General features: G+C 48.7%; 1 protein-coding gene across 3 annotated transcripts in view; it reads left to right on the top strand.

Moving 5' to 3' along the window:
* rassf7a (Ras association domain family member 7a) overlaps positions 1-20,522 on the top strand; it is a 28,489-nt gene that overhangs the window by 6,278 nt on the left and 1,689 nt on the right. For 2 of the 3 annotated variants that reach the window (XM_037450709.2, XM_037450711.2), the window contains 4 exons: positions 16,064-16,263; positions 16,922-17,850; positions 19,840-20,014; positions 20,099-20,206. In XM_037450709.2, the coding sequence (XP_037306606.1) occupies positions 16,161-16,263; positions 16,922-17,850; positions 19,840-20,014; positions 20,099-20,206 (1,315 nt within the window). In that variant the 5' untranslated portion in view covers positions 16,064-16,160. Of the gene's footprint in view, positions 1-2,391; positions 3,738-16,063; positions 16,264-16,921; positions 17,851-19,839; positions 20,015-20,098; positions 20,207-20,522 lie in introns of those variants that run through there. The other variant, XM_037450710.2, reaches the window with a different exon arrangement.

Genomic DNA, 20,522 nt, shown 5'->3' with positions numbered 1-20,522 from the left:
TCATAGGTCGACTGGGTGCTTTCTGTGTGGTGGTAACTTAGCCCCGAGCCAGTCTGGACCGGTTCAGAATAAAATAAGGTGCGGCCAAAGTCCTGACAACTTGGGAGCTGCTAAAAGCTGCCAGTTTAGTGTGTCATCTAAAGAGTGTTTAACAAAAAAAAGACATCTGTGTTCGGGGGGCGAATGCAAAGTTATTTCACTTGCAGTACATGTGTGTTGATCCATCTCCCTCTGTCTCTGCCACCTTTTTACTCTCCTTTCTTCCCTTTGTCCTCGGCTTCACCGCGGCAATGTATTTTTAACGCACTTGTTTGTCGTTGGTAAGGCGATGATCTAGCGGCGTGCGTTTTTTTTCCTCCAAAACATGAATCACGTTCCGAGCCGGGTTTCATCTGGGATGAAAACAAAAGTCTTTTGTCCGTTCTTGGCGTTCGGATGGGCTATATTTACGTCCCAGGCGGTGCAATTACCGTCGCTGGCGAAAGCCATCGCGCCTGTCATAATGACACACAAGACACACCACTCACCACTGGCGCAGCATCGCTGTCCTGACCACAATGACACAGCTGTGCTATACTTAGGAACGTTTGGCAGAAACACAGTATTAACGACCACGCATCACTCGCCATGAGTATGAGAAACTTAAGTTGGCTTGTTTGGGCTTCCGAAAATAGAGCTAGCGTTGTCTGCTCTCATTCTATCCGCTGTCCAGGCGTTAGTCTTGACCGACCTGTTGTCCACCTGTCGAAAGTCTGTTTTTTAGTGAAAGGCTGGATACACCGTAGAGAGCGTTTCAACGGGGGGGGGGGGGGGGAAGACGGGAAGGCTCGAGCGGCGGCGGAAACTTAACGCTATTCATTCTCGGTGAATAATGGCCAACAAAGACACCATCAGCATGTATTGCCCTCAATCTGCCCCCCCCCCCCCCCTCCACAGAACATATTGAACTGCTGCCAGAAGCCACCGGTCTATTTCTCAGCCCGGGAGCCATCTCCCTGTCTTGCCCGAGTTGAGTTATGAAAGCTCCCCTCTCTTTCACCAAACGCATGTCTCCTATCAAGTCTTGATGGATTAACCTATTTGGTGCATATTGAAAGCAGTCAAAAAAAACTATTGAGGGTTTTGAGTGGAGTGCGTTTCACATGGCCCTCACATGGCAAAGACAAACGATGAACACGTACAGGGTTTGGGGAGAAATCTTCATTTTCAAAGCAATTTTTAGACATTGTCTTTGTTTTCTTTAGCTTTCTTTGCTGAAAGCACAGGGAGGGTTGAGATGGAGGAGGAGGAGGAGGAGGAGGAGGAGGAAGGGGGGGTTGAAAGAATGTTTGAGTCAGAGAAAAAGAGGGCTGAAATGTGGGTCTTGACAGGGGAGGGTGGGATGAGGGAGGCACAGCGTTGGGAGGTGCCCTGAGGAATGCCTGGAAGGTGTCAGAGAGGTCTCGGAGCGTAATCCTCCAAATCTCATTAGAATACCCTCACCCACCCCTCCGGGGGTTCAGCCCCCGTTGTCTCTCCGTCTTCAGACTCTCAAACCTTGAACGGCGACTCGCCACGCTTTAACCGATACCAAAACGCCCCCCCCCCCCCCCCCCCGACGAATGAACTCGGTGTGGGCATGCCGATCGCTGTCAGTCAGGCTCCATATAGTGTACTTACTCCTCTGCCGTCACTCGTCCTTGGCACCCCAGCCTTTTCTCACTCTCTCGCCGCTGGTACCTAAGCAATGCCTCAGGAGACCCACACTCCCCCCCCCCCCCCCCCCGCCACACTCTACCAGTGTGGTTCAAGGGATTTGTCGGACAACACAGCTTAGATGTGCAAAAAGCTTTGCTTTATAGCCGGAACAGTGGAACCCGCTCGCATGGATGCAAGCGTAACTCCTGGCGGGCCTCTGTGACTCATCCAACGCCGCAGCGTTCTGCACAGTGCTCTTTTGTTTGCATGATTCAATTCCTCAAATTAACGCCAATTAATCAAAGATGTCTATTTTTGGATCATCTGCCTCATACAATGTGCTCAGTGGTTACTGGGCGCTGTGACGGCATGTCCCCATTAGTCCGATCCCAACGCAATCTGACGTCAGATGGCCTGCGTCTATGGAGTAGGAAGTAAAATGTTCTTTTGAAACTTCCTTTGTGGCATGCATTTGTTTTAGTGTTTAAATTGTCCTCTGCTCAACTCAAGAAAATAGGAAAACCAATTAAGGGAAGGCTTCAATGGCCAACAATTCTTGGAAAAATAATTACTCTTGGTTTCTGGGAAAAGGCCAAAAGACATTTTGGGTAAAAATACCAACCGGACTGCTGGTATTGGCTTATCATAGATGGACGGACAATAATATTTTTTAATTTGGAAGCTGCGACATCGTAGTTTACATGCTGCAAATGTCTTTCACATTTCTAAACTTATGTTTGATATCGTCTTTGAAAGATGGCTTATATAACTATTCCATACCATGTTTACAGACATTCAACAGCTGATAACATGCTTATTGATTTTATCTCTCTCAAAAAAAAAATACAACAGGTTCACTATTTACACTATAAACATTTTCAGTGGCCAGTCTTTAGTTACTGGTTAAGAAAAGAAGGTGAGGGAGAAAAAGAGGCTAACAATGGGTGAAATGAAGATTTCGGGACATGTGATGACAGAGAGAGGAGGGCTGTCTGCTCACGCTGAGAGGCTCCAACTCATTCAGCCTGACGCATTGGTCACGCATGCTTTAGCCCTGTGTTTGTGTGTGGGAGCGAGCCGTGGAGATAGAAGGGTTGGGATTGTGCCGTTGTTTAAAGACTGAACGTATTAGTGGCAAGAATTGATCAGGCTTGTGTGTCCCTCTCTGGATCAGGCTTGTGGGAAACGATGTCGCGTCGGTTTCCTGATTTCCACCCACAGGTTATTGTCCAACTCAAACACAGACATACGCGCAGACGCCCTGTACCTGCACCTGATCTGCCGGACCATGACCTCATTCCAGGAAAAGGAAGAGAATCACCTGACGGGCTCATTTATGTAATCAGCTGTTCATGTGACTGAAGGCCACAGGGTGGATGTCTGATGCCTCGGGCTGTGATTGGTGCACGAGACTCGTATGTAAATGCGCACGCATGCAAAGAGGTCAAGTTTATGCTGCTCTTATCTCTCGTGTCGCAGTCTTACAAGTAGCCCTTTGTGTCATCGGAGGGTGTAGAGCGCAAAGAGTGTCCCGTAACCCGAGAGCGACAAAAAAAAAAAGCGGAAAACAAGCCGTAAACTACCTGGAAAAAGGGGGGAGGTTCCTGATCCGTCAGCACAACAAGGCAGGGCGGGGAGAGCAAGAGTGAGAGAGGTGTTTCTGTGTGGGTGAGAGACAGAGAGAAGGAGGAGGGGTGGAGACAGAGAGGGGGGTGAGAGAGAGAGAGAGAGAGAGAGAGAGAGAGAGAGAGATCGCTAGCAGTCCCTCAGATCTTGGCGAGGACACCCAGGAGAAGTGCATTCCCGAAGTGGCGGCATCCTTTATGCCCCTACGTGACCGAGTCAGACCGCCTCTGACCTCAGGACTCTGGACTCTTACACCCACACACACACACACACCCTCTCGCTGACTCGCACGCCAGAGCGCACAACTGGCCCTCCTGCTCTGTCACAAGTAAAGGATTTCCCCCCGGAGCGAGGAGAAGAGACGGCTTGAATAAGAAGACAGAGCGAGAGCACTCAAAGGCACAGAAGAGAAAGGAGAAAGACCCTCCCAGTCGGTGAGCTTTCGTTGGCAGATTGTTTGCGTGTGTGTCCTTGCCCCGTTTGAATGTCAGCCTCGGGAAGTTTCTCATCTTGCCTTTGGCTTCGCTGCACGTTGAGGGAGCTGTTACAGCGTGGTGTGGAGGGTTTTTGATGTGAGCGGATCTCTCCTTGGTGTCTTTGGGGAGCGGAACTGTACTTCTTGAAGTAAAAAAAGTGTAATGTATGAAAAATGAAAAAAAAAAAAAAAACAGGACCCAAACCTGTTTGGGTGAAACTCCACTCTGGGGAGTAGTGTTTTTTCACTTTTTTTGTGTGTGTTTGGAGCACTCCCAGTGTTAGTCAGAGAGCGTTTTGTGTGAATGTTTGTCGGGACAAGTGCATGTCTGCTGCTCCTTTCCACCACCGTAGGAGTAACACCTCCTCCGTGGAGGGCATGAGCGTGTCCCCCACCTCAAATGGCGACACTAACGTGAGAAACCCGCTCTCGGCCGGCGGTGGCACATGGCGGCGTTGTCAAACTTGGGAGCTCGGAGCGGGCTGTCGATCGGGTCAGTGCCTCGTGTGCCATCTCCGTTAAGTGCGTTTCACACGACCACCTCGGCTCCAGAGAGCGTCATCATAACAACGGTCTGCGGAGGGAAAGACCCAAATGTCAAATGAATTCAAAGGTGGATTAAGCCCCATGTCATAGCTTTCTCTTGGCTCCCATGATTATTTGAATTCTAGCAAGTTTTTGCCTTTTTTTCGGGCCACAAGTTCGTGCTCTTGGTCATCCTCCTTTGCACATTTAACCGTGCCAGGTGGCGACAGCGACTTGTCAAACCCCTCTCATCTTAGGCATCGTACGCGTGTTACCTTCAACCCGCCAAATGACAGAATCCTGAGCACGTCTGGCTCCAGTCACTCCGTGGAAGGCAGAGAAGTGGTGACTTAAGGTGTGCTGATGAGCGCTAACGATGCTCTCCCCAAAGCGCCGATCACATGACAGACCATAGCGGCAGGCGGCCGTCTGAACGCATTATAAAACTTTCGGCGTTCTTTCAAGCCTTGTTTTGGTTAGCGCTCATTTCCTCTCCCCTTCCCTTCGTGCCTCCCTCACTGCCTGAATATTTTTCATTTTGCTCTCACATGAATGAGCCTGTTCGGCACGGAGAGAGAGAGAGAGAGAGAGAGAGAGAGAGCGCCGTGTCCTCCCCGAGAGTCGTCGTGCCTCGTTCTCGGCGATGTTATTTTCGCCGCTCGCATACGCAGACGGACTCTCGTCTCTTTCTAGAATGGTCCGCCCGTCTCTGTCCGCCTGTGCCCCCCCCCGTCAGAGTGTCTCCCTGCCACCCAGCTCGCATGGCAAAATAAATGAATAAAGACGATCAGTCTCTCGGGACTTTTCAAAATCACTCTCCTTGCTGGGATGAGACTTAATGTCCCCCCCCCCCCCCTCCCCGCCCTTATCAGGAGTGCTTCCCCAAGTCCTGCAGATGCACCGGGGGGGGGGGGGGGGGGGCAGGACTAATTGGAAGTGCTATGACAGCACGTTGGCCAAGATAACATGTTTGCGTGTTTTGATTGGTGATTATTTTTGGGAGGGTGGTTTGAACCACTTTCTCCTTCCCTCCGTCTGTTCTTCCTCACGTGTTGCTCCGTCCTCCCCCCCTTGCTCCCTTGCTCCCTTGCTCCCTTGCTCCCTTGCTCCCTTGCTCTCTTGCTCCCCACTTGCGCTCCTCGCGCGTCCTTCCCCTGCCTGTGCAATGTGACGGAAGGCAGTGCTGCGCTCTGCTCATGTCGGATCCATTAGGGATGAAAGCACACTGCAGTGATAAAAGATTGATCCCGGTCCTCCGTCGTCCCCTCGCACCCCTGTTTTCAATCCAAAGTCAACCCACTTTTCTATTTGTCACAACATCAGTAGTCCCGTAAATTAATCATCTCCGCCGACTTTGCTATGGCACACTTTTCCCAAAAGGGTTTTTATAAAGAACAATGTTCTATTTTTATTGTGCAAGCTGCTATACTCATTCTGTTAAACATTTGAACATTTTCAGTCATGCAAAAAAAAATCTCTTTTGACTTACTGTTTATTTTTTTTCCAAACAGTGCAAAAAAGAAAAAAAGAAAAAGCCCTTCCCTACTTCAGTGCCTTTACTTGAAGCAGGGAGGGTGTTATATACTAGCAGAACCAGAGGGAGACTGGCACACACACACACACACACACACACACACACACACGCTTCACCTGTTGTATCCGAGGAGGTAAAAACAAACACAACAGAACTGCAGTTTGTCAGGCGGAAGGCTATAATTACTGAGAGGAAGGAGGGGATACGGAGAAAGAATTTCACTGCCGTTACGGTTTATGATCTTAAGACGCTGACCTTTCAGGAGCACTTGAAAAACACATTTTTGGGGCAATCTGAAGTGAGCCTGTTAGTGGTTGTGAGCCCAGCTGGAGGTTTGAGAAACATCCCGAAGGGAGGGAGTTGTAGCCAACTGAAAGCCATTCTACTTGTTTTTGTCTTCACTCAACCTTTTTGGGGAATATTGTGGGAATAGCTTGAGGCCCTATAAGACAAACACTCATAGCCGCAATCTCTCAGTCACCTAACATGTGCAGGTCAGAGGTCTGTTATTACAGAGCTTAGTCTTCCTAAAGGGTATGTTTCCACCCCCAGTAAAGTTCACCTGAGTGAACGCTGCCACGTCCTGTCAGTTTGAACTTTAGCCTTCACAGGCGTTTGCTCTGTCGCCTCATCAAACCCAAAGCTTCACTTTTGTGGTTCTTTTGTAACAGTTTGAAACCACAGGCAGGTTGTAGTTTCCGGGCTTTTTAGACGTCCCGTGTCTGTTTGTCTCTCTCTCTCCCCATGGCTCTCAATTGTACCGTGTGTGGTGATTACATCTCTGGCAGCCCCCTGGGATGGTCATGTGGCTGTGCGAGGGTGTTTGTGCGTGTCTGTAGATGTGTGTGTGTGTGTGTGAGAGCGGGCAGCTTAACCAGCCATGCCGTGTTGACTGTCTCTGCACACAGAGCTCTCTGGGCAGTAAATAACATGGTGCCGCAGCCAAGGGCCCCGGACAGGGCCATGAGGCGGGGCTGTGGCTGGGGACGGGGGGGACGGGGGGGTCAAGACGCCAGCAAGAAAGAAAAAACGTTTGCCTCGGGCTCTGGGATACTAAATCAACAGACAGGTGGAGGAGAGAGGCAGGTGGATTTGACAGGCTCGACCCGGTTGGACCCGTCACTGGACGAAGATGTGTTTGATCGAGCACATCAGAAGCAAAGCTAGAAAATGGGAAGACGGCGGCTCCCGTTACACGGTGAGCTGAGCAGGAGGGAGACCAAAGCAGCGGGACGCGGCAAGAACTGCAATTTATTCAGATATTCGTTTTGACAAAAATGATTTATTCGCAATGAATAGAAAAAATCGATGATATAAGCACCACCCCGGGTTATTTCTGACAACTTTAAGTCTAAATTGTAGAAGATCCTGAATGTTTAAACATTTGCATAATGTGAAAGCATTAGTAATTACAACATGACATGCTGCCGTGTCTTGAATGCAGGTGCAGAATCAGAGCACGATGAGTTGGAAGCATGTGACAGGATGGAGGTAGTAGTTTCTTTTTAGGAGACAGTTAAGAGAAAAAGCTCTCACCGAATAACTATCCAAGATTCTGTCAGACTGTGACACACACGGGCTGCAGTGAAGTGTCACACGCACCTCTCCGTTCCATCGCTTTTCCAGCACGCACGAGGAATAAACTGATGCTCTACCTTTCGCAGAGTGATCTGTTGGCCATGCGCTGGGGGGGGGGGGGGGGGGGGTCGCAGGCGCCCCGGGCTGCCGTGCTCCCCGTGACGCGGTGACAAACGGACCGAAGCGAATGCTCCTGTCACCCGTAGAGACGAGCGGATAAGACGCGCTCCAAGTCGCAGGCCTGCACGCCTCGGCGGAGTCGAACCTGCATCCTCAAACGGGCCGAGGTTTTACACTTCAGGTAAACTCCATGAAACGTGTCATTACATGACGTGTCATTTATCCAAAGCGCATTATAACCCATGCGTTACATTTTGCCGTTAGGGGGTTAGGTGTCTTGCTCACGGGATTCGGACCGCCCGGCGCCTCCACCATCGCCCACCATGTCCTATTCTGAAAGACCTCCGGTTATTTTGTTGATGAAAAACGGTGTGGTCATTTCCCTTTTGACATGTTTCAGGCTGGGGGGTTTGTGTTTGCCTGCCGTTGAATGTTCCAGCTTTAACGAACACTCCTGTCTTGTCCAGCCTCCCCTTCACCCCCCCTCTCCTCTATTGTGATTCCAGAGGGGCAGTGGACTTATCGCACGTATTAAACTCTGTAGCATCAGCAGCCTCGTTAGTAATAAGCTGTGTGTGTGCATCCATGCCCCCTCCCCCTGAGTGATGTTGGAAATGAGGACTTTACAGGAGCCGTAAATCTGCACTCTGCCTTTCGACCTTTTTCTCTTACATATCTTGACTGTCCGTACACGCCCCCCCCCCCCCACCTCCCCCTCCCCCACACACACACACACACACCATAATATGCAGGATTGTTGCCCCTCCTCAGGGTAATGACAGGGAGAGAACCGTGTGACACCTCCCCATTACGCTGTAAATCAGGTTCATTGAGGGGCCCACCCTCAGTCATATGATCCACATGCAACACAAACCGATACTTTACTTTCTCTGTGTTGTGAATGCGCACATTTAGGGCCGGGTATCGACCCCTCAGTACATTCTGGGTATTGTTCAGCACTGTCCATCACATACTCAGCTACTTTATGATTTGGGATTTAGATCCAAAGCGTTTGTTGTGTCGTTTGGCGTCTCTATTCATACAGAAATATGCAGATGACTTTTATTTTCATAGAGTAGTATGGTATAAACTTGAGGAGGACATAACAATATCCTTCCATAATTGTATTAAAGCCCTTCTTAATGTGGTTTGGTCTTCTTCCCAAAAGATTAAACACCCCCACAAAATTCTGTTTCTCATCACTAATACTATAATTAATCTTTATTGGTGAACCGCTGCATCCTCATAACATGAAATATGTCTTTGATGCCTGTGAGGAAAAGATGGACTCCATCTGACCACCTTTGTTCCTCCTTATGTTCACTTATATCTTATTCCTTCCTTGTGTATCTTCTTAGGGTTAGTTATATTCCCGCATTGAGTGACCTCTTATCCCTGGTTCAATCTCTGTTATAAAATACGTTTCACTACTAATGCATGGTTTACTCAGAATAAGACTCTAAAATCTTAAAAAAGCAGTGGGACCCAAAATGGAGGGGATGTGTGTTCACAGTGCAAACGCTTTTATTATTACCTAAAGTCAAACATTGCTCACAGTTTATGACACATTGCGCATTCCACACCGCGGGTGTGCAAGAACCCGCCGGTTTCGACCTTATCTCAGCGCAGAAAACAACATTTGTAGTGCAATGAATCCCCTTTATGATAAAGACAAGACAACATCTCATGTAGCAGGGTTCCACGCGCCGGGGGTAGGTTACCTGGAAACTGGCGGTCTCTCCCGCTCCATAGCTGTGTTTACCTGTATCCCTGTCTCCCAGGGCCCGGTATGTTGAAACTCCCTCGGTAAATATTGGTGGAGTGTGAGAAGAGATGTTTTACATAGCAGGCTGACCTTGGCAATGGAACAACATGTTAATCTGTACAGCCCGAACCTTCCTCGCAGTTGTTGACCTTACGTCACAGTCAGGAACTCCGGCTTTATGTTTTCAAAGGCGTGTCTGATTAAAACCAGAGGTGAATGGAGGGCATTAGTCATAGAAGTAGTTTGGGAAGCGCCATGTCCTGACCTGAGATTGATGTCCTAGGAGGAAACTGGGTGTAATTCCTCACATTCTGTTAAACGCGTTGATTCAGCTGAAAGGTTTGTTTTCTCTCTGTCGTGAGTCATACATTTCTGTTGTAATGTCACTGGTCCAACCTCGCACAGCAATATGCACCTGCTCTGTCCTGGATTGATAACTGCCTCACATAAAACTCAATTTAAATGTATCGCAGCGGCGCATGATGTGACGGACTTGTTATGCGCCTCCTTCTTTGCAGCAACACATAGATAGGGATTTCCTCGGGCTTGCTAATGGAAATATGCCCTTCAGCTCAGATAAAGACGGACAAGTCTACATTGCACGATGGAATGCATGGCATTAAAGTGGAATGAAACCAACACTAGTCTCAGCCACCGACAAAAAAGCCTTCCTCCAGTTACTCTGCAGTACGTGCAGTTTCAACTATATCTCTTAGATGACTTTTTCTTAGATTGAAGGATTGTATTCTTATTATTATGTATTATTTGAGCCCCTATCTTGGATTGTGTTTGGAGGCTGTAATATCCCCCCCCCCCCCCCCCCCCCTCTCCCCTACCAAAAAAAAGGAACGAATAATTGATATGAGCAGACGTGGAAGCGGGCTTTAAATTACTAATGAGTCGAGCTTCAAACCTGTGACACCGAAGGCCGGGGCCCTCCTGACTCCAATATGACACAAGGCGAGCAGGAAGGGACACATGCACCTGCAAAAAAAAACTATAACTAGCATGTCAGTCATTTTAAGGCTTCTCATTTCCACCCCGTGTTCAGTCTATATTGCACCTCGAAATGAGTAGGTTTCCATGGACAGTTACTTGTTATTTGAGTTCCAAACGGAGCCTCTTTAAGTTGGAGCCAGCCGCTCTCTGCCTTCTATCTCTGTAACGTGTTATTTTGGACTTGTGATGATGATAAGTGAACGTCCGTCTGAGTGTACGTGTATACGTGTGCGTGTACTTACTGCACAGCCTCTATGCGTGTGTGTGCTCTCTAGTGTGTGTGTGCTGTGTACATGGGAGCGTGGCTGGGAACAGAGCATTGTCCTCCTTCCCTTGCAAGTATTGCCGAGTCAGGACGGGAGTATATAATTACATACGGGTGCCCATCCGCAGCCCGAGAGCCCTTCTCCTCCGGCTCAACCACCAGTACGGAATCCCGTACTCGCAGGGAAAAGCCCGCTCTTGGTAGAGACCACCTCGGGCCGACCTTCCACAGGACAGGTGCAGTCCTGCATTAGCATGCTCACCACGAGACGCTGGCTCTGTGGATGGATCCGTGAGAACAAATCCTCAGGTCTCTAATGTACTCGCCCGCGCTCCTTTTACCAGGATTGAAGAGAACGAGAGAATTACTAAGGCCGAATCAGGTGTGAGTCGGTCTTTGTGAGATGAATAATGTGTTTGATTGTGGGTCTGGTCTTTTTTACCATAAAAAACATAAAACGAAAACACTGTTTTCTCGTTTGAAACCAAAGGCGGTAAAACGGAAGTACGTCAATTTTCGCAGTAAGAATCAACGCAATGGAGCGGTTGTATGCTAGAAATTGGTCAGCGATGCATTAATCAATATAAATGAATTTATTTTCCATGCATTGTGTTGCTTCAGTGAAGGCAGAGCACAGGAGATGCAGAGTAAACGTGTTCACATCTCCACCAATAGGTGGCAGAATACTTGTATTTAAACCATACATTTTATTATATTTAACTGTGTTCATGTTATTTATCTAGGTTATTACATATGGATTTAAAGCTGTTTATTTAATTGGATGTTGCAACCATTGTTGTACACATCCTATGTTATATTTGTGTCAAAATATGACAAGAAAATGTCAAAAACCAGAAAACGTTCCCACTACCGTTATACCGCTTTTGGTTTCAAATGAAAAACGAGAAAACAGTGTTTTCGTTTTATGTTTTTTACGGTAAAACTGACTATCAAAAGGTTCCCGGACCATTGTGGCCAAGGCTATGTAAACTATTGAGTCCAAATACCTTATGGCTAAATAAAAAATAAAAAATAAAAACAGATCCGGGGTTTCTTTATACTTTTCCCAGAGTTAAAATAACACAACTACCTTCTAGGCATTTTTCAAATGTTGAAATTAAATAAATATCATTTTCTCTCACCCTCTCTCCGCCTCCTTCTCTCCTGTGGTTCGGGCCATCTGTTTGAGTGAGTGATGCTGGTGATTTATGATGGCTGGGATTTCACTCTAAGTGCTGTTTTACACAGTGTGACTGAAGTGGTAATGACAGCCACAGGTGATGGTGCCAGACCTTGAATTGCCGTGCCGAGGCTCCCTTCAGATCAACCGAGACTAATCGACATCCACCTTTAAACCCTCCCGAGTCATCAATTACATGCACAGCGATTGCAGTACCTGTGTGTGTGTGTGTGTGTTTTTTTTTTTCTTCCCGATTGAACATGCGTTCATCCCGTTTCTGGGATTTCAGTCACGAACATTTTGTTTGCACGTCAGCCTTTGTAAATAATTAGTACCGCTGCCTATAGAAGGCGAAGGTGTCCCCTGCATTGATGAACCACTGATCCACTGTCATTAAGATTTCACACTTGGAGGAGTCAATCGGTATGACGGAGAAGGCTGCAGCCTGCAGTTCCCTGCATCCAAGTATGACGACTAAAGCTTATTAGCGCTGTTTCTGATTCTCATTAGCATGTCAATGGAGGAGAAATACAGGCGGCATTTTCAAAGAGTTGGTCGTTCACAAGCGTTTGGATTTCGCACCGCAAAACTTTTGCCAAATGAACGCGCTTTGAAAAAGAAAAGATGCATTATTCATGAGGTGTGCTGAGGCTTCAGTGAGGCTCCGTTAGCGGGGAAGCAGGCAACCGTTCAGTCTAATTAACAGGCAGCATGTCTGAGGATCCCGCTGCAGCCCGGCCCTCTGTTGAGAAGAAGAAGAAGAAGAAGAAGAAGTCACCGTCTCCGTCACAGCAAAACACAGGCATGCTCTAATGTTGGCACACAAATACAATGTTATCTTGGAAGCGTAACAAGAGTACACGTAACCCAGTTTTCTTTTCAAGTTTCACGAACCGCAAAGAGAACTGGATGCTGTTTGATGTTTTGTTAACGCCACGTAGACGAGAAAAAGCCTCCAGCTTCGACTTTACTTTCCCAACATTTTACTGCCTTGTCACCCTTACAAATGCAAATAATCTTTCTGCGTGAGAGGTATGTCTGCATTTGAAAGTCATTTTACTTTTAACATCGGCCAATAGAAACCCTCCGATTTGAGATCTGGTGTCCTGATGTGCCCAGTGCACCACTTCCTGCTCTCTGACTGCAGGCACTGAAGCTCATTATGACTTCTCCACGTTACGAGTTACGCTGTCACTGCATGCGCTTCCTTCCGTGTCGCGGTGTGATGCCAACGGTTGTGTTTGTGCATTTGATTCTACAGTGTGACGCCTCTATAGAAATTGTTTCGGGCAGGAACTACACATTTCTCTTGCCGCCGCTCAATGAAGCCGCGCTGGGAATCTCCATCTGATTCATCACAAGTTCTTCCACGGAGAAAATCGTTCTAATTGGCGAAGCAAACGGATCATTTTCCTGCTATTATGAATTGGTTTTTCTGCTGCACTCAACTCCGGTGAAGTTTGGGAACCCCTTTGTTTGCGCTTGGTCTCTTCTGTCCTTCAACACATGCGCTCGCTTTGTGCTCCGAAACGCTGGATGGCGAAGAAGAGGGAGGAGGAACACTGAGTTGTCATGGAGGACAAAAGAGAGTATCTGTTCTCCCCTTTTAGGAGTTTTTATCTGCGCCAGCATGTGGACACAGCAGACGGGGCCAGCGTTGCCAGGGGGGGGGGGCACAAAAGAGGCAACAACTGTGTGAAGAGCGTGGAGCTTCCAGCGCGTTGCTGGCTCTTTGAGTGTTTGTTCGTCCCTGCCAACCTGTGGCACCGAGGACACAGCTTCACCCGCCACTGTCCATTGTCCTCTTAACAACAAAAAACGATTATGTCCACTTTAAGCAGCCAGGGCCAGGGACTTATTGTCTCTGTTGATCCTTATAGGGATAACAGTGCCTGCTTGTTGTGCTTCTGTGTGCTTGTTTATCTGTCTGTGATGCACACGCTGCCCCTTTACTGCCGCTATTGTTAGCTGGACTTCTGTTGCCGCGGAGATAGCACACAAATCACTGGAGCCACATCTCACTAATACAAGAGCACACATGAATGGCAGGTCACACACACACACACACACACACACAGGCTCATACATGAATGCAAGCGAACCCAACCTTTGACCGATGCAGGAGCATGACGCAGAGTACTGTGCGTCCCGTGCACACACGCTCACACACATCACACACCCCGTACGCACACTCCAGGTAGCCTCGGGGCTCAGGTGTTCACGAGCCGCAGTGCAATAACAAGACATGGAATTTTCCTGAAGATCTTTACTCTTTAACGCCAATTTCTCAACTCTGCCTCCTGAATAAAAGGGAGATGAATGGTTCACCTATAAACCCAATAGAGGATGGTGGGTGTGTCCGTCCAGCTCCACCAACTCTTGTGCATTGGCGCTTGTGTGTGGGTTAAAGAGAGACAGACAGGGTGATGAAAGACGCAAAGCGGGTTAGCTGGACGGGTGAGCGCTGACGGAGGGAATGGCACATGGCTCCAATCAGCCTTATCTGTCAGCCCCCCCCCGACTCCACCCCCCACCCATATGTATTCTCTCCCATGTCTGTCTTGTTCACTGTCTCTCTTTCTCTCCCTTTTGTCACACAGAGGTCCGTTTTATTTATTCAATTTGAGCCCCTCAAGTGGCTTCTTTGTGGAATTTTTGCGTCTGAGCCACTCCGAAAAGATTTGTACATTGTGGACTGCATTCCGCTGACAGTGTGAAGGTGCTCCTGTATTTCAACAACTTCTGCACCGGCGCTGCGCTGAGAAATAGGAGCTGTCTGCTTCTCAGCCTTGTTGTGCCTGTGACAAAGGGAACAGATCGCAACCCGAAACTCACAGGCCTATTTGTTTCCTGTTGGTGCAGATCATCACAGTTCACCAGCCAGGAGGGACAGGAGCTAAGCACCATGGGGGAGGGAAATGTTATGCCGCCACGTATTTTAAGTTCTAAGATCTTTGTAATCATTTTTCACACAGTTTAGGTCATTTTAAGTTAGATTTTGGTTCCAATGTGGCACTGCATGTGACCTGAGGACTTGTTTAAATGTTTAAACCTATTCACCCCTGCATGGAAAAAAAGGAAAAACAAGAAGAAGAAAAAAAAAAACCTCACAGCCGAAGCAAATGATTGTTGACTGACTGCGTCACTCAACCAGTTCGACCCAATTACGTATTGCAACACACCACTGCTCCTTTCAACGACGCGTATTGTCTTCTCAGTGTTTGATTTAGGAAAGCCCTCCCTTTACATATCAACGTTTTCTCCAGATGTTGATCTTGATATGTATCTCTAAGCTGTGTGCCGTCATAACACCCACCCGCGCCGCTCCGCGTACGTACGCGGTGTCATTTGAGCTGTTCTGTGTGACGCTGTTGCCACATCAGATCGGCTGTTGCTCCACAGCAGATTCTCTATTTGCCGTCCAAACAGCGGAAAAGTAATGGTTGTGTGGGTCAGCCAGGTCAGCGGCAGACGGGGGGGGGGGGGGGGGGGTCAGGGCTTTGTTATGAAAAGCAGGAATTCCTCCGGCTGGCAGATGAAGTCAGTGCATTCCTCCGAAGCGGCTCCCTATAGGCAGCCAGCGGAGCAGAGCCGGGCCTTGAATGAGGGGCAAGATAATGGTGGGGCTCAGCATCCAACGCCTCCCAGTGAGAACCGGCAGCAAGAGAACGCCATCTGTCTGACTCTGGGTGAAGGGTTGTCTTTTACCCACCTAGGCTACAAAGTATCATTAACTGTGCCAAGCTTGGTAGTTAATCCTGCCAACGCCCGAGGCATTTCACTTTTTTAAATGAGCACTGCAGGATTTCATTACCCCATTTTTAAAGCTTAGCTATAAAAGTACAGCGAGAGAGAGAGAGAGAGAGAAGGAATTCATTCATTCATTCATTTTGGTAAAACCTGCTGCCTCGACGCATGCAAGGCAAACTGCTGATCTGCTCCACGGAGTCTGATGAGACCCAGTTCTGGTCCTGCTGAGGGGATCAAACTGGACTCAACACACACACACACACTCACAAACACCCTCTCCCACACATAGACACACTTGAGTTGCTCCACTTTCCCCGTCCCTTCCCCTTGGCAGTAAGCTATCATCACGGCTTTGAAGGAGGCCAGCAGAGCGTTTAATTGGGTTACAGATTGGCATATATGCTTCCAGGTCCACGAGATCCTGCCGAGGCTTTTAACTAACCAGTCGGAACTTAACAAAATGCCACCTTGCTGCCCCCCCCCCCCCCCCCCTGGAAAGTTGGATTTCGGGATTGATCATCAACCATATCAGCCTACGCCTAAACTGAATCTCTCCTCTCCCTTTTCAGAGTCTGACATGCAGTGTTGAGTTGTGGAGTCGAGCCAAGCTGAAGTGATCTGTTCTGAAGACCGTCGTGCCCTTCAGCTCTTCCCGCCTGGTCCCTGATGGAGCTCAAAGTGTGGGTGGACGGAGTGGTGCGGGTGGTGTGCGGCCTGTCTGAGGACACGTCCTGCCAGGATGTGGTCATCGCTCTGGCCCAGGCCATTGGTGAGCGCCATCTCTGCTGTGAAACCATCAGGTCATCCTTGTGCCTCCAAGCTGTTGTTCCTCGGCACTATGTGCTTGATGGATTTATCTCTCCTAAAGTGGTTTGATAATAACAAAATTGGAATATGCACTCACCTCTTCTTCTCCTCTGACCCAAATTGAGTTCTCTTGTTGGATTGTCAGGGGGTCAGTTTGGATTTACGGGCTCACTGTCTCTATTTCCTCTGGCTTTATCCAAGCCTTACGCTGCAGCAGCGTTGAACAACATAAATCCAGATTTAGCATTCTCCTCCTTCCATGAGTGAGCTGCCTGCCAAGTCATCAGGGAGGCCTCGTCCTAATTTCAAGGTCCTTGTGGAAACTTCAGTTTATTTCAAAATTTTTTGCATGTTTTGCAAGTCTTACAAAGAAGTCTTTCTTTCCAATCCTCAGAGGTATGAGCATCATCATAATGCGTCTGATGTCATTCCTTCACAAGCGCTACTTGCGTAACGACTGGATTTAATTCAGCAGCATTAATGACAGTAAAGGAGAAGAACGATCTTGACTGTCTCTTCAATTTTGGGGGCGTATTAGGCCCGGTTAGTTTGTGTTCTCTTTCAGCTTGTATGTGTATATCTTTGTCCTCACCCCCCCCCCTGTTCCTCTCTGTCCCCAGGTCAGACAGGCCGTTACGTTCTGATCCAGCGTTTAAGGGACACAGAAAGGCAGCTGTTGGCCACAGAGAAGCCTCTGGAGTCTCTGGCTAAATTGGGCCAGCATGGAGGTGAAGTCCAGTTCTTCCTGCGCCGCACCGGCCCTAGCAGCAGCGACGGACCCTCCTCCAAACAGGACAGGCCGAGCCCCCCTCCGCTGCCTAAGCATCCTGAGCCAGAGCTTTCCAAACGAGGCCAGCCTAAGAAAGCACTCACCTTTAACCTAGGACCATCCACTTCCCCTAGAACCAAAGCCAAACAGTTTAAGAGGTCCGCTCGGGACTCTCCGGAGCAAAGAGCCTCCCCCTCCCCGTCTCCGAGTCCCGTTTCCCCTCACGTGCTGTCCCCATTGCCATCACCGCCCATAGGCCCGTCCAAAGAGGAGGTCATCAGGAACGTTTTTCAGCAACAGGAGAGACTAAGGGCCATGGAGGCCCAGCTAGAAGCTCTAGAGAGGGAGTCACACACCTGGGAGCGCCCCTACTCCTCTCCATGTCCTTCACCCGTTCCCCACGCTCACGTGCAGGAAGAGATGAACACTTTGGAGCTGGCGGCGCGGAGGAACCAGGCGGAGCTGGCCCACGAGCAGTTCTGGGAGGAGGAGCTTGAGGCTGAGGTGGAGAGGGAGCGAGGTATGAGGAAGAAGCTGGGGGAGCTCCATGCCACGCTCGACGACTGCGGGCGGCGGCTCCACGACTTCTCCGTCCGCTCCGCGCAGCTCGAGCAAGAGATCCAGAGGGAAAGCCAGAAGGAGGGTAAAGCCAACGGGCCCGAGGAATCTCTGGATGCCGTTAAGGCCGAGCTCCAGAGCCGGGAGAATCAACGGACTGAGCTGGAGGAGCAGCTGTCTGAGACCGACAGGGCTCTTGGGAAAGCAGAGTCTTTGATGCAGGTAAGGAGAGAGGTGACGGTTCTGGAGAAAGGGCTATAAATCAGCCTGCGTGTTGTCATTCGAGGGGTGTAGCACAGGCCCCCCTCTTGCCATACTGTGAATCTGTATCCCTCTCCTGCCTGCATACTGCTGCAAACAAACAGCAGTGCAGAGACACTTGACTCATCAAACACATGATCTATTGTGGCATTTTTTTTTTTACATACGAATAATTATTCAACAGAGTTTGATGACGTGAATGCTGTATATTCATATCCCAACTTGTATGAAAATGTTGTATTGTCTTAAAGAACAATTTAAAGTCTGGTCAAACTGGGTTGGCAGATATCATATTGTATGCATGTTCTGAACACTTGGTTACTAATGGTGTTTACATTACACTGCCAGTATCTACATATCCTTGTACACTGTGTATGGAAAAAGAGATTAAAGAGGATTGATTTGTAGAACAAAAGCCCCTTTTATTGGATCCACTCAGCCACAACGTATGGTAGTTTTGTGGTGTCATTGTTTGTTTACTTTTGGTGGTTGCCATGGATGCGGCTGTATCAATAAAAGCCTAAGCCAGTCTGAAGCTCCAAACTCGAGTTCCGTGATAATGGAAATTAAACTCAAAACTGCTGATAGATGTCATCATTGCAGTATGGTTTGGAATGTTTTGCCTCGAGGAAATAGAGCACGCTGAAAACATTTGTAGTCAAGGCTTCCATGTTTTCATTGGCCTTTGTGTCTATCGCTCAATCCACTGGGGTAAAAGTATTCACTGACAAACTGGCTGCAAAACCGCTTAAAACATTAACGATACGGTTAACATTTGCTTTTCTGTCAGTCATCCTGCTGGGGATGCGTCTGACTCAACAGATTTACTGCCAGATTGATGGAACAGAGAGGGATTGTGTCACGATCAATTTGCCAATTATATAGCCAGCATCCTGCTGCAGAACAGAGGTATTATCCGGGTACGCGACTGTGCCGTAACAGGACTGAAATAATCAGAAAGTAACCACAGAGGCAGTTTTACACCCAGGCATTTATTACTCGTTTTGCATTCATCACAAACAAGATGCACGCTAATCTGATACAGTATAATACAGCTCAGTTCATAGTAATTGAGAGGTGTGCATGTCCAGCAGATGGGTTGAAGATGACAGTCGAATGTTTAAGTGCTGGTGATGATGAGCACAGCATTCCCGTCCTTAGGCTAATGGAGGCAGACCTGCAGGTGTGAGCTGCCTCAGCAGGCTGCGTCAGTCCGACCGCCATTATAGACACACACACACACACACGCACAAATGCTGGAGTTTGTGACTCTAGCATACTGCTTTGTGTACTGCGTGCAGAGACATTGATTGAGCGCCAATGGCAAGTTGATTAAGACTGATTGACCTTGCTGTTTGAAGGCATCACAGTCGAATCTGTGTGCGTAAAGGTGATGCCACACTCCACACGGCGCATCTCTAATCGCCATGTTTTTATTCATGGGAGGGGAATAATATCTTGACCAATTGACATCCGATCGATCAAAGACAACTTTGAAATGCAGCATGGCAAATGAGCATTTTTATGTATCCGTCGGCAAGCATATACCTCTGGCTTTTGGCATCTGATTAGAAGTATGCTCATGGTGACTGTGGGGACTTGTATGATTCATCGTTGCTGAAGGGTTGGATGGTGGGTTGATTGAGACTAAACGTATAGACTCTGCTGCCCCCTTATGGTGAAAGGTTGCTTGTGATCTATAGAGTGGAAAAATGACACATTCATTCCTGAAAATACTTTCAATTCTCCTTTTGCTTAACACTCAAGCCATACAGAACAGAACGAGATCTACCGAAAAAAACAGGCGTATTTGGGTCACCGCGTTTTCATACGCTGCACCCATTCACAGGCAGACAAAGCGCCGGCGCTCAGTGAGTCAGCGCTGACTGACGGGAGCTCTCAATGGTCCTTTGTTTCCCTCCGCTCATTCATGTTTCTTTTCCACCTCAGGACAAGCAAGACGAGCTGGAGGAGCTGAACAAGGAGCTGAGGCAGTGTAACCTGCAGCAGTTCATACAACAGACAGGTGTCCTGCCAGCGCACACCCACTCGCGCACAGAGCTTCAGGAGCAGCTGGAGCAGTTAGAACTGGCCCATTTTCTGCAGGATGGGTACAGGAATGGAGGTATGGCTACAGAGCGTTGTGTCCTCTGCGGGGTTGGATTCAGACGACTGGCCTGACTACTTCTTTTTGCTGTTTCCCCATTAGGCCTCAGTGCAACTCCAACGGAAACACCGCCCCGCCCCACTGCCAAACAGTTCCTGGGCCATCCACGCAACCTGCAAAACCCTCTAGTGTCCAGTCTCAACCCCGAGGGTGTGTATGTGTGAGACCCTGCTGCTTCGACAAGTCCATTGCGCTCTGCTCCTCTCCTGCCCTGCCCGTCCCCTGGTCTCAGAGCCCCCCCCCCCCCCCCCCCCGCCCTCCCTCATTCTTTCCCTAACCCTTGACTTGACTGGGTTTTAAGGTCGCAGCTGCCGTTTGTTTGGTGTCGGGTGGGGGAATCTCCTGTGTGCTGGATCCCTGCTTCCTGCTCAGCCTCTTCCTTGTGTTCCACCTTTCAAGACTGAACGACTTCCCTTCAGCACATAACGCATGGGCCTTGGCTGATTCCTGTCTTATTTGCTATATT

The sequence above is a fragment of the Pungitius pungitius genome, chromosome 6, assembly GCF_949316345.1.
Source record: "Pungitius pungitius chromosome 6, fPunPun2.1, whole genome shotgun sequence".
Classification (NCBI taxonomy): Eukaryota; Metazoa; Chordata; class Actinopteri; order Perciformes; family Gasterosteidae; genus Pungitius; species Pungitius pungitius.
The sequence above is the reverse complement of the archived record's forward strand: the minus strand, read 5'-3'. Positions and strand labels throughout refer to the sequence as shown.